This window comes from Solenopsis invicta, chromosome 4 (genome assembly GCF_016802725.1).
Source record: "Solenopsis invicta isolate M01_SB chromosome 4, UNIL_Sinv_3.0, whole genome shotgun sequence".
In the NCBI taxonomy this organism is placed as follows: Eukaryota; Metazoa; Arthropoda; class Insecta; order Hymenoptera; family Formicidae; genus Solenopsis; species Solenopsis invicta.
The window spans coordinates 7,013,508-7,026,463 of NC_052667.1; the positions used below are offsets into that span (position 1 = coordinate 7,013,508).

At 25.4% G+C, this 12,956-nt stretch overlaps 2 protein-coding genes across 2 annotated transcripts; one reads left to right on the forward strand and one right to left on the reverse strand.

Annotated features, from left to right (window-relative positions):
* The first annotated feature begins 136 nt into the window (after positions 1-136).
* Positions 137-10,547, forward strand: LOC120357675 (cytochrome P450 4c21-like). Its single transcript, XM_039448826.1, has 12 exons — positions 137-461; positions 822-928; positions 2,342-2,432; positions 2,671-2,859; positions 3,665-3,728; positions 5,189-5,315; positions 5,379-5,436; positions 5,700-5,791; positions 5,956-6,024; positions 7,249-7,426; positions 7,774-7,953; positions 8,020-10,547. The coding sequence occupies exons 1-12, from the start codon at positions 299-301 to the stop codon at positions 8,187-8,189; spliced, it is 1,488 nt and encodes a 495-aa protein (XP_039304760.1). The 5' UTR covers positions 137-298; the 3' UTR covers positions 8,190-10,547.
* Positions 10,200-12,931, reverse strand: LOC120357681. Its single transcript, XM_039448833.1, has 6 exons — positions 12,796-12,931; positions 11,881-12,059; positions 11,343-11,370; positions 11,043-11,254; positions 10,557-10,716; positions 10,200-10,453 (listed from the first exon to the last, which is right to left on the reverse strand). The coding sequence occupies exons 1-6, from the start codon at positions 12,824-12,826 to the stop codon at positions 10,347-10,349; spliced, it is 717 nt and encodes a 238-aa protein (XP_039304767.1). The 5' UTR covers positions 12,827-12,931; the 3' UTR covers positions 10,200-10,346.
* Between the last annotated feature and the right edge of the window lie 25 nt (positions 12,932-12,956).

Below are 12,956 nucleotides of genomic sequence, written 5' to 3' on the forward strand. Positions count from 1 at the left end.
GATATAAATAACTTAAAAGAGTATAAGATCTTTTGTCGTAAAGAGATCAGAGTTTTTGTCGACTTTGAGTCATATTTCAGTCGACTATTTATTAACCATTTGTCGACTTTCAAAAATCGACAAATAGTCACCAAATAGTCAATTGCTGTCGAGTTATAGTCGACTGTTGAAAGTCGCCTTTAAGTCAACTGAGAAAAGTCGGCCTACCAGTCGACTAACAGTCACGCGTGTTGTGTGGGATCCCATCAATAACTTTCAATATTACTTTAGTATTTCGTCATTATATATACTAAGAGCAATGTTGTTCATTATTGTGGCACTAATTGCGATTCTTGCGTGTATAATAATAAATTACTTTATTCGAAAATTCTTTTCGTTTGAAGCACTGAACAAATTACCAGGTCCAGTCCGACTGCCACTTGTCGGTACTTCGTACATCTTTTTGCAACAAAAATCGCAAGGTATATATTTATATTGTTCTTATTTTAATGTTATAGAAACATAACATCATATTTATCAAATTTTAATTTAATAAACGTAAAGAAACAAATCAAAATGTAATAGAATATGTAACATATGTTACAATATGTAACATCAACGTAAATTGACTTGAAACTCGGTTTAAGTTTCTATTTTTTTTCTAGTTCTAAGAGTTAGAAAAAAATAGAAAGTAAATTAAACCGAGATTCAAGTTAAGCTATGTTGAAACTTTTTAAAACTATCTATCTAAATGTAATCCAAACAATACAATAAATAGAAAATCATTTTATGAAAATATTTTATTTACAATATAAAATTTCTAACATCTCAAAACTTTTTAGATTTTCTAGATATTATCATGCTGATCTGTAAGAAGTATTCTTCTCCATTTCAATTTTGGATGGGTCCTCAACTAATCATCGTCATATATGAACCAAATGAAGTACAGGTAAAGAAATAACATTTATAATATTTTATTATATATATGTATTTTGATGAAAAATTTCTCTGAAATTTTTGTTGCACTTTTTCTGTATATTTCTCCAAAGTTTGTTTAAAAATAGAATCCATTTACGTAAAAATTGCGGAGAAATATGTGGTGAAATTGTACAGAAATTAGCAAATAAACTTTTAAGAAAGGTTTGGAGAAATAACCATAAAACTTTTCTGAATTTTCTGAATTTTTTTCCACGTTTTACAACATTTTTCAGTAAAATTTTAACAAAATTTTAATATAATTTTAGTATAACTTTAGCATAATTTTAGAGTGAAAATATTTGGAAAATATTTAATTTAATTAAACTTTAATGGAACTGTTAAAATTGTTTTACTCTCTTTTAATTTGAAGTCCAATTTTGGGGACTCTCTTTCAAAAAATCTTTTAATAAAATGGAATTTTTTGTAATGTCTGCAAGCGTTACAATTAAGCGTTAAGTGGAACGCAAATAACTTTTATCTGGAACTTCATTCCAATAAACTTGCAATTAAAATATCTCACAGGGACCTGTGATAACCTATAATAAAAAATCTAAATCACTTTTTTAGATAATCGCGATATAGTATATCGAGCAAACTAATTTGTTGCATGTGTCCTTACATATTTCTTGTCGTATATTTGATAGCACCAAAATAGAACACAAATGCAGCAATATGACTATTTATATATGCAACAAATTGATGAAATTTCAACAATATTAGTACGATATGTTGTCAACAATATAATAGTAATATACAGACTTTTTAAAAATAACTTTCCGTATACTTTTTAAAATTAACTCAATATCTTTTAAAATTTTAACGTCTTTTAAATAATGATTTAAATGATTTACAAAAATTTTCTTTTATTTCTTAAAAAAATGTTTGCACAATAGTTGAAAATACACATTCACGTCTATTCTATGAATGTTATGACCGAACTATCAAACTACTGTATATGCTCGATGTCTTATAAGGACTTAACATTATAAATGGCACACAAATCTTCTTGACCGTATTTATTTAAATTAAAAAGGTCTTATTTGGAATACAATTTGTCTCACTATTCTCTATATTTTAATATATATAGACATATTTTATATACAATATAATCATATAATTATACATAATTATATATTTTAATACATATGGACGTATTTAATATATAATAATATATGTATAATTATAAATAATTTTATATAAGTAATTTTTCCTTGGCCCTTGAGAAGGCAAAAAAAACTTTTTAATACGACAATTTTTTACAGAGTTATGCTCATTTGAAGTTTATAGAAGTTTATTAAATTTTGATATAAAATTACTAGTTGCGATAATTTTGTTGACGAATGTATATTATAAAAAGCCATTAATAAATATGTGATGTTTACAGACTGTTTTAAAAAGCCGTCTCTGTTTGGATAAAAGTATGGTGTATAAGGTTTTAGAACCAATATTTGGCTCAGGAATAGCGTCAGCCCCTGGTAAGATATATTTAAAGAAAGATAAACATTTATTTAGTTGTAGAACTCCTTTGTAATTACTATAGCATAACATAAAGAATGCAACATATATAATAGCATAGATTTATTAATTTTATTCTATAAACTAATATTATAAGTCTCACAACAAGCAGCCTATTTTACTAATATTCTTCTTATTATTGTACAACTCTTATTATTTTCCATCTATTTTTTTACTCTTTGGTAATATTTAATTTAGCACACATATGGACTGGACATCGAAAAATGATAGCTCCAATTTTCAAAACAGTCAATTTGAGAAAATTTGTTGATATATTTGTTGAAGAAGCTTCAATGTTAACTGAAGAATTAGAAAAAGTTGAGCATAATGAAAATGAAATTTTCTTTCTTAAACCTCTAGAAAAATGTGCTCTTAAAATTGCATGTGGTAAGGCAATACAAATTTTATATTTTTAAGTAGAAGATAAATTACGTATATGATGAATTACTGTGAATTATTGATAATCAAAGTATTGGCAACTATTGGCAGTCTAATTTAAAATACTTGGAATATATAAATTATATAGAGAATTATTTTTAATTTTACTTTAATTCTTAAGTAGTCTACTTATTATTATAACATTTCATTAAAAATAAAACTTCAATCTTTTAATTTAAAAAAATGCTTAAATTCTGCAAGTCTCGATTTTTATTTGAGCGACATTTATTCTTACTAAAAAAAATGTCAGAAAAGACAGTTACAAAAATGAGTAATTTTAACTTAAAATTAACAGACTATGTGTTATCATTGAAATTATTTTATTTAATAATATAAACTTGAAAATAAATAAAAAAAAGCAAATTATTAAGTATATTATTAAGTAAATTATGCATAGTTACAATATAGTTATTCAGATCGAATAAAGTCGCTTATCATGAAATGTCGTTTTCTAAAAGATTTATGGAAAATATATTTAAGTTTTATCACTAAAAGTTAGCAATTGTTAATAGCAATACTTTGTTGTATGTAAAATAAGAAATAGGGTTAAAATTTAGTACTCTATACTACATAATAATTATCAATATCAATTAATGTAAAGTATCAACTAATATTTATTTATCTGTTTCTATATCATATTTTTTCTTATTTGGAATTACTTTGTTTATGCTTTATTTATGCATAGTATATAAAATAACAATTAAAGACTACATATTAACTTGAAAGTTTCCATTTCATATATTGCTATGTACAGGCACTATGATTGGTATCAAGGTAGAAGAAAATATACTTGATAAAACTGTGGAGGCATTTGAAAGGTATATAATTTTCTTATAATTGTCGAGTCTTCTAATATAAATTTAATATAAATATATAATAAAATATCTATTTAAATACAATATTTTCTTAAAATATTTTATTTTCATTAACACCAAGAAAACTTCTGAAAAAATGTTAATCTTAACCCAGTCGGCACACAGATTCAAAAAGAATTAAAAAAGAATTCAAACTTAGAGTTTGAATTTTTTTTTAATTCTTTTTGAATCTGTGTGCCGACTGGGAAGTTAATTTTGTAAAATTCAAAAAGAAAATGAACTGTTTACTGAGATCGCAGTTTTTGATGTATAAGAATTATCTGTATTTAAGACTTGAGAATATATATACATATACTATATAAGTTTGACCCTAATCTGAATCTTCATCAAAATTAAGATAAATTTAATGGCAATCGAATAAAACCTGATCTGATCTTTCTTCCACACAACAGTTAAAATATCCAAAGATTGTTAAGAAGTCACAAAACGTTGTTTCTTATTATTGCCAAAATTTAAAGTAGTTTATTGTTAAAATTCTAATAAACAGATCGTAGAAAAATATATCTAGTGTCGTGGAATATCATAAATATTTTGTGTATAAATATAAATATTTTGCATTGATTTCTAAAAGCATCTGTTAAAATTACTTCGTGCACTCTATTTAGATATTGTAGATTACTGAGCATTAGTGTTTGCTGCATTTTTATAAAAACTAAATTTCTATTTTGCAGGTAGCAGAAATTTTTGTAGATCTATATCTCTACGTAATTTTGAAAAATATATATTACATATTAATTTTTTAACTTTAATCTAATTGAAAGGCATTGCATGTGAATTTTAAATAATATTATTGAATTTAATGTGTGTATAAATTCGGCAAATAAAGTATTATAGGTGAGCTGTGGTTGTGGAGTATGATCATCCGCTTGTGCATCTCTCTTGCGATTTTGCACTTAATCTTATTGTAAACATTGTATATTGTTTTTTAGAAATTACAAATTATTTAAAAAACAGGGTTTTTAATAAGTTTTAAGTTTTATTAAAAAAATTTTTTAAGCCAAAAAAATTATTTAAAAAAATTTTTAATAAAATATATTTTATAAAATATTTGTAAACCTTTGTTTTGCAGTACTTATTTGTATATAAAATTTCTAAAAGATTATTAATTAATACTTTTTTTTATAAATAAAAGTGGAATAATGTCTTTCATGACATTTATATTCAAGTAAACAAATTTGCCTAATTTTAAAAAGTTTTATTTGAAAATTTACTGCATATAATGATAGATTTTAGAAATATTTCTGTTGCAACATTTCATACCTTGCAGAATCCTTTCTAAAAGTGTTGCACATGAAATGCAAAGTTCAAATTTTCTTTGAAAACTCTTTGTAACAATCAGTGCTCTATGAATATTCATGGTGATAATTCATATATAAAAGTTTATTTTTCATAACACCTTTCAGAATGAAAGAAATTATAAGAGCTAGATTTCGGAACCCATTTTTGATTCCTGATTTTATATTTAATCTTACATCTATGGGAAAGATGCAGCGAGAGATATTAATCTTTGTTCAATCTTTTATTGATAAGGTATACATATTTATTAATATTTCATGTTATTTTCTTCACTATATAATCTTTATTATTATATAGATGATTCAGCAATGGGCAAATGAATCAAATACAACAAACGTTAATGATAGCAAAGCTCGTAAGTTTATCAATATTTTATTCTTGTGCCTTGTAGTATTGTATAATGCTTCCAATGTAGATTAAAAATAATAAATTGAGAATTGTATTTAAAATACTTGTATTTTCTCTTTTTTATTTCTCTTTTATCTTTAACAATATATATTTTATTTGTTCAAAATTTATTTTTACCATAAACTTTTAAAATAATATACATAAAGATTATCACTATAAATATATTGATAAGTAATTTATACAAACCTTTTTTTTTATATAACATTATAGATAAAAGACTTGTGGACATTTTAATGAATTCAACTGATAAAGAATTCATAGAAAAGGACATTTTCTACAATTTGTTTACGATGTTAGTAACGGTATGTAGAATACGTACTCTTTAAATTTTTTAAAATTAAATGTCATTCAAAAATTATACGGACACAATTTTCACTCTGGTACTGCAGTGACAAAATTTACGAGATTTAAAAAGTATGTAACTATTTTCAAACTAATTATAAGATATTATTTTTATTTTTTATAGGCCAGTGACACCACTGCTGTTACGATGTACTTTGTGATCTTTATGTTAGCAAACTTCCCAGAAATACAGGTACGTATGCAATAGTATTGTTGCCCTCAGGTTGAGTCGGTTCTAAAACATTGTATTCATAATGCTAAAATCGGTGCAAAATTTCAAAAAAAGAGAGAATTCACCAATCGCATTTGTACAATTTAACCAACTAATTAATACGACTGATTAATTCCAATAATTAGTCTAAAAGTTAAAAGTTAATTAAAAAGTAAAAAGTTAGTAATCTTAATCTGTTATCTTAACTTAGTTAATTTTAAATTATTTAATTTTTAACTTTAATTAGTTATTTTTAAAATACAAACTTTAATTTATTAAATTAAATAAATTTAATTTAATTTATTAAATTAATTTTTAACTAAAAAGTTAAAAATTTATATATGTAAAAGAAAAAAATTACAGAAAAAAACACATTTTCAAATAAAAAACAATATGTCTTTGTTATTTTATATAAACGTAATTTAAAAATAAAATATCTGGTAAAACTTTTTTTACCGATAATTATACATATATCGTTACACTTATGCATATAATTATGTAATATTAATTATATGTCCACATATATAATTATATATAATAATTGTATATATTTTATATAAAGATCATACATAACTATAAATGTATAATTATACATACAGGGTGATTATTAATGAATGTCCCCACTTTTTACCATTAGAGCACGCATTTGTAATTTCTAATATAATAATATGTGTGAAATACGTATCCGTCGGTAAATCATGCTCCTATGATAAAAAGTGGGGACATTCATTAATAATCACTTGTATATAACTATACATATATAATTATGTATACATATATGTACAATTTTTTACGGGGTATTAAATTTCTTTGATAATCCATATTATAATTGCTTTGAGTAATTTAACGTTAAAAATTACAACTGTCTAATTTAATATAAATGATATGCTTTTCACAATAAACTTTTAATTTAACTTAATTTAATGTAACTTTTAATTGAATTAGTTTTTTTGTGCATATAACTTTAAACATAACTAAATTAATTTTATAAGCCATTAACTTAATTTTCCTCAAAATTATGATGTGATTGGCCGTCTTTGGCCGTCGGATTTGTTTTTAGCAATCAAAAATTCATCGGAAAAAGCTTTATTACATTTCAAAAAAATGTTAAACTATGTTTTAAAAGAGAAGAAAATTTTAATATAAGTTAATAAAAAATGTATTGTATTATTATGTACATATTTACTTTATTTAACTTTATAATAGGAAAAAGTATACAAAGAGTTGTTGGAAATTTATGGTACACAAACTCCAAAGGCAGCACCGGTTAAATATGAGGATCTACAACATATGAACTATTTGGAACGTGTTATTAAGGAAACTTTGAGAATTTTTCCTACTGTTCCTATTATCGCACGACAAGTGACGGAAGACTTCAAAATAGGTTTACTAATTTTTATAAATGAGCATATATTAATTGTTAATTTTTCTTGAAATTTATTAATTTGTCATAATAAAACATGAACAAATTAAGATTCAAAAATCCTAATTTGTTCATATTTTATTACGACAAAAATTTCAAAAAAGGTTAACAATAAATACATATTTTCATAGAAATTTATTTATTTTAATTAATATACTGGTATTGATTCTATTATTCTAATAATATGACTATCAGAATATTAATTTTTATTTTATCTTAATTTTATTTTAATAAGAAGATTGCTACGTTTCTATCATACTTTTCTTTGCAAAGTTTATATCTGGATATTATTTTTAAAAATGTTTTAGGAGATATTGTTTTACCAAAACATACTGATATTCTCATCCCATTTATTCAAATGCATCGAAATAAAAAGTATTGGCCGAATCCATTGGTGTTCGATCCGGATAGATTTCTTCCGGAAAATATAAAAAATTATCATTTGTTTTATTTTACTCCTTTTAGCGACGGGCCAAGAAATTGCATAGGTAAACATAAATAAATTATTATGTATTATAATAAAATTGATTTACATATAATTGAAAAACTTGCAGGTATGAGATATGGAATGATGTCTATGAAAGCTATTCTAGCGACGTTGATACGAAGTTTCATATTTAAAGTAAATGAAACCATTGAAATAGATAAAATAAAATTAAATATGGACATCGTGTTATCGACTTTAGAACCTGTAAAAATTAAATTAAAAAAACGAAATCCCTAATAATGTAACATGTCTAATGTATGTATATATCGATGATAGTATCGTGCAACAGTTTTTTTTTTTTAATTATTAAAACTGCATATGCATGTCAAAGAATATACGGAAATGAAAGTAGATGAAAAAAAAATAAATACACATTTTCCTCTTTAAAATTGTTCTTGGCTCTGTTCTCCTCCACGATCTTCGAATTTGCATAGGAGCTTTGGGAAGCGCAGCGAGATCTCTTGCGATAATTGTATCGTAACGATCACGAGTTTATCTTAATTCCTAGAATATTTAATAATATGGGAGATTGTGTATTCTATTCAATTGAGTATTCTAAATTATTAATGCCAATTTCATGCAAGAAAATCTGCCTGCCTGCAGAATCTTGAAAAACTTGAACAGCATGAGGAAGTTTCCAGTAAACACATTATCTTTCAGACCTAGTCTTAAAGGCTATACGGTCCACTTGACGCTACAATGCTTCGTAACACTTTTTGATCGGTTAATTTGTAAAATTCTTTGTTCCGATTGTTTCGATAAAATCAAACGGTTTATCGAAGCACTTGTAGCGTCAATTGGACCGCAGCCAAGACATCTTCTTAAAGACTTCTGTTGAACTTTGTTTTAAAAACAACTTTTTAAAAACGACTTTTAAATGTCTTTTTTATGACGTTTTTGAGACATTGTCTGAAAGATGATGTCTACTCCTACAGAGAGGAATCCGAGAGCAGCCAGGTCGGCTTTTTTTTGCGTAACGCTCGAAACTCCAATTTCCCAGGCGAAAATGGATGAGGTTTACTGCGCGAGCAGTTTCAATACGGTAAAAAGGTTTTCATACAAATTATATATTAAATATGTTTATATATATTAAAATATATATAATAATTAAGGAATTTCAAAGAAGACACTCTTCTTTAATCAATTTGAATGTATTTCGATATTTCATGATTACAGCCTTTATTACTCTGTATAAACATTTTTTTACAGACGATTTATGTATTCCCATTGCATTGCCAATAACTCTATATTCTGCAGTAGATGCTAATTTATATAAGGCCACAGCTACTTGTTTTTCTACAGATATAGGTTCCCTTGGCATTAAAAATTGTGGTTCTGGTTCTAATTCATCTCTGAGCATATCACATAATTCTATAAAACTCTCCTTAGACATACGAAAACTTTCAATCCATTCTTTTTCAGTATAATGACAATTCACAATCCTTTTCCAAAAATCTGAACTTCTCTCAAGTTGCCAAATCCTTCGATATCGTATACCTTCTGCAATTAATTCTATTTGTTTTAGACTATTAATTTGTTTCCACCTTAATAACAACTCTGTTCTTTCTTGAAAACATAACCTTTTAAGCGTTGCCTTCAATGCACGTCGTCTACGGGAAAACAATCGTCGTAATTGTTTTTTCCGACAATCTTGTTGAAGTCTATTTATTGCAAATAATGCAATAAATAAGGATGTAACCTCTTGTATATTATTCATTGTTTACAATTTAACCTTTATATAAAATTATTCTTTCTATTGGAACTAAAACAATTGTTAGCAGAAAGATACCATATTATTTGATGCGTATTTTATTGGATTCTTAATGGTTCGTATTATTCACTTGATATTGTTCGGTGTAAACACATGCAGATTTCATACTTGATGCGTATTAATTTGATTCGCGTATTAAAATTGCGTTCGGTGTAAACAAGGTCAGTGTTCAATGAGTTTAAAAAGTGAGACGTAAACCATCCAACAGCTGAATATTCGGCAACTTGTCAATTTTGGTTAGTTGGAAATTTATAATAAACTTTAGTTTTTAGAGTAGCACAATAAATACGTTTAAAGAATTAATGCGTTTAAATAAATAATTATCCAAAGATCGTTTAACTCGTGTGTAAATTTTTAACTTGTCACAATAATAATTTTATATAAACTTTTCAAAATTTTCCATTTTTAGTTTTAATGTGATTTATTGTGCTACATATATGTATATAAGGATAGGAATAAATAAATCATATATAAACTTTATTAATAAAATTACATATATTATTTTATCTTGTATATATTATTATATATTTTATCTCTCAATCGCCTTGTAGAGCGAGAGAACATGAACAATTTGTCCTCGTTATTACGAGTAGAATGACGCATCTATTATTAATTAATAAAATTTATTTTTTTGAGAGCGATCTAATTCTATCGCTGGCTCGTCGCACCCATTCTTTCATATATCCTTCCACTTCGGCCATTGTCGTATTTATTGAAATCATAATTGCTTCTAGAAAAAGATGATAAAATAATGGAACGGTTAAATGCGAAATGAATAAAACAAATAAAAAGTATATTGTGTAAATATGAATAAAGTAAATGAATATATGTACCGATAATAACGTCTGAAATTTTAGTTTTCTTTAATGCTAATCTGTTTTTTTGACCTGTCCACGTATAAATTTGGGCCAATTCATCTGTAATTGTTTGAGACATGACATTTCGCACTGTCTTACTGACAGTATCTCCGCCAATATTTGACATTTTTTTTACCTATAATACAATAAATATATTTTGAATATTAAAAAAAAACAAAGATATATATTTCTTATAGTGTGCTTTGAAGCTGGATTTTCCAATTTAGCTTTTTATATAATACTAAAATTTATAAAAGAAGAATGCCTAATTATTCAATTATGAAACATAAATTACAATAGTTAAAATAACTAAAAGATCATACTAGTTTTGCTTTTATTATTATAGTTTTGTTATATTTTTATATTATTGTAATTTTGTTTTATATTTCATATATTTTAGTGATATTTTATGTTGATATATCTTTATAAAAGATTTAAATTTATAAATTATAATAGACTTACGAATTGTCGTTGAACGTCATTCTGCATCAATTGCTCGTTGAAATGATTCAATTCCTGTATTGTAGTAAGAGGAAAATCTGGTAACAAGTTATTGTTATTTTGTTCGACTGGATCGGCTTTATCACCTCCTTTATTTTCCAGCAGATTAATGATGCCGTTGAGCTTATGCTTTATTTTTGCATTTATTTGTAAAAATTTTAGTCGGCATGCATCTGAAGGACAAAATAATTTCTTTATTAATAAACAGAACGCAATTCTATAATATAAAAATAGCAGTGAAGTAAAAGCAATAGAACTTACCACATGAGGCACAAATGTAATAAAAGATCTGTAACATATATAAATTCACAGTAAAAAAAATACAAATAAATAGATATAAAAATATATTAATCTTTTATAAAATCTGTTTGCGCAATCAATTTCTAAAAACTATTTGGGCAAAACTATAACGTTGACGAATTATTTTATGTTTAACAACTATATTTGCAAAATTAAATTTAGAAATTGTTCAATAATTGAAAAAAATATATTTTAATTACATTATACATATTTATATTGTATTATATATACTTTTTTATAAAATAATATAGAAAAACATAATAAAGATTAATGATTCTAATGTATAACAAGTAAAAAATAAAAAAAGAAGCAAAAAAGTATAGTAAACAGAGTACAATTAAAATGAGTTTCTATATTTATAAATTTATAATTATACAAAGATAAAAGTTGAGATTAAAATTAAATTACGTTTTGCAAGTATTGTGCAATGTACTTTTCTTTTAAAAAAACATGATAAAGGAAATAATTAAATATATGATAAAGAAAAAAATTACCTTACCTTAAAGATTGTACTTTCCGTATAACAGAAAATAGAAGAGTCAATAAATGTGAGCGTATAAGATATAAGTCCTTCGCATCCAACCAGAAATAGAGTATAAATGTAAGCGCAGATGATATAATACAAGTCTTTCGCATCCAATCGAAACAATACCATGAGGCACAAATGTGATAAAAGATCTGTAACATATATAAATTCACAGTAAAAGAAATACAAATAAATAGATATAAAAATATATTAATCTTTTATAAAATCTGTTTGCGCAATCAATTTCTAAAAACTATTTGGGCAAAACTATAACGTTGACGAATTATTTATGTATAACAAGTATATTTGCAAAATTAAATTGAGAAATTGTTTGATAATTGAAGAAAGCATTTTCAATTACATTATACATATTTATATTGTAACCAGAAAATCAGTAAAAACAAAATGAACCGATTGCAATTGAAAAAGAGTATAAGAAACTTTATACTATAAATCTTAACTTCTTAATATTGGTATCTTTTATATAATGTTATGTTTTACTGTCCCGGGGTCGATTGTGTATTTTTGAAGAAGAGTGAAAATGTAAAAAATGAGCAGTATTGATTGGTGATATCGTTAGATCTAAGAGTCTATACCATGCAATCAGTGCTCCACTTTTCACATTTTCACTCCTTCAAAAATACACAATCGACCCCCTGAAAGAGTAATCCTTTAATTCCTTTAATTTTTAAGTAATTAATAAAACATTACATATAATTACATCTTTACTCGAACACGACCACGTTTCTTGAACATAACCTCTGTGATTTTAGGTCTTAAAAGATACTCGCGAAAGGCTCTCGTGCTTAGTGGCTAAATCTAGTACGAAAAATCGTAGCGTGTACCATCGACTTTACTCTTAAAATAAATGATTTTTATCATACGTACCTCGTAGATACCGAAGCACATGGAAGCACATGGAAGCAGGAAGAACAGAACACAATTAAGTGTTACACAGCGACCGGCGGAGAGAGAGGCCCGGGAGAGCTGCGCAGCAGATCGCAGCGCAGCTCTGTTGCTACGCTACGAGCGAATTAAAACTAAAATTT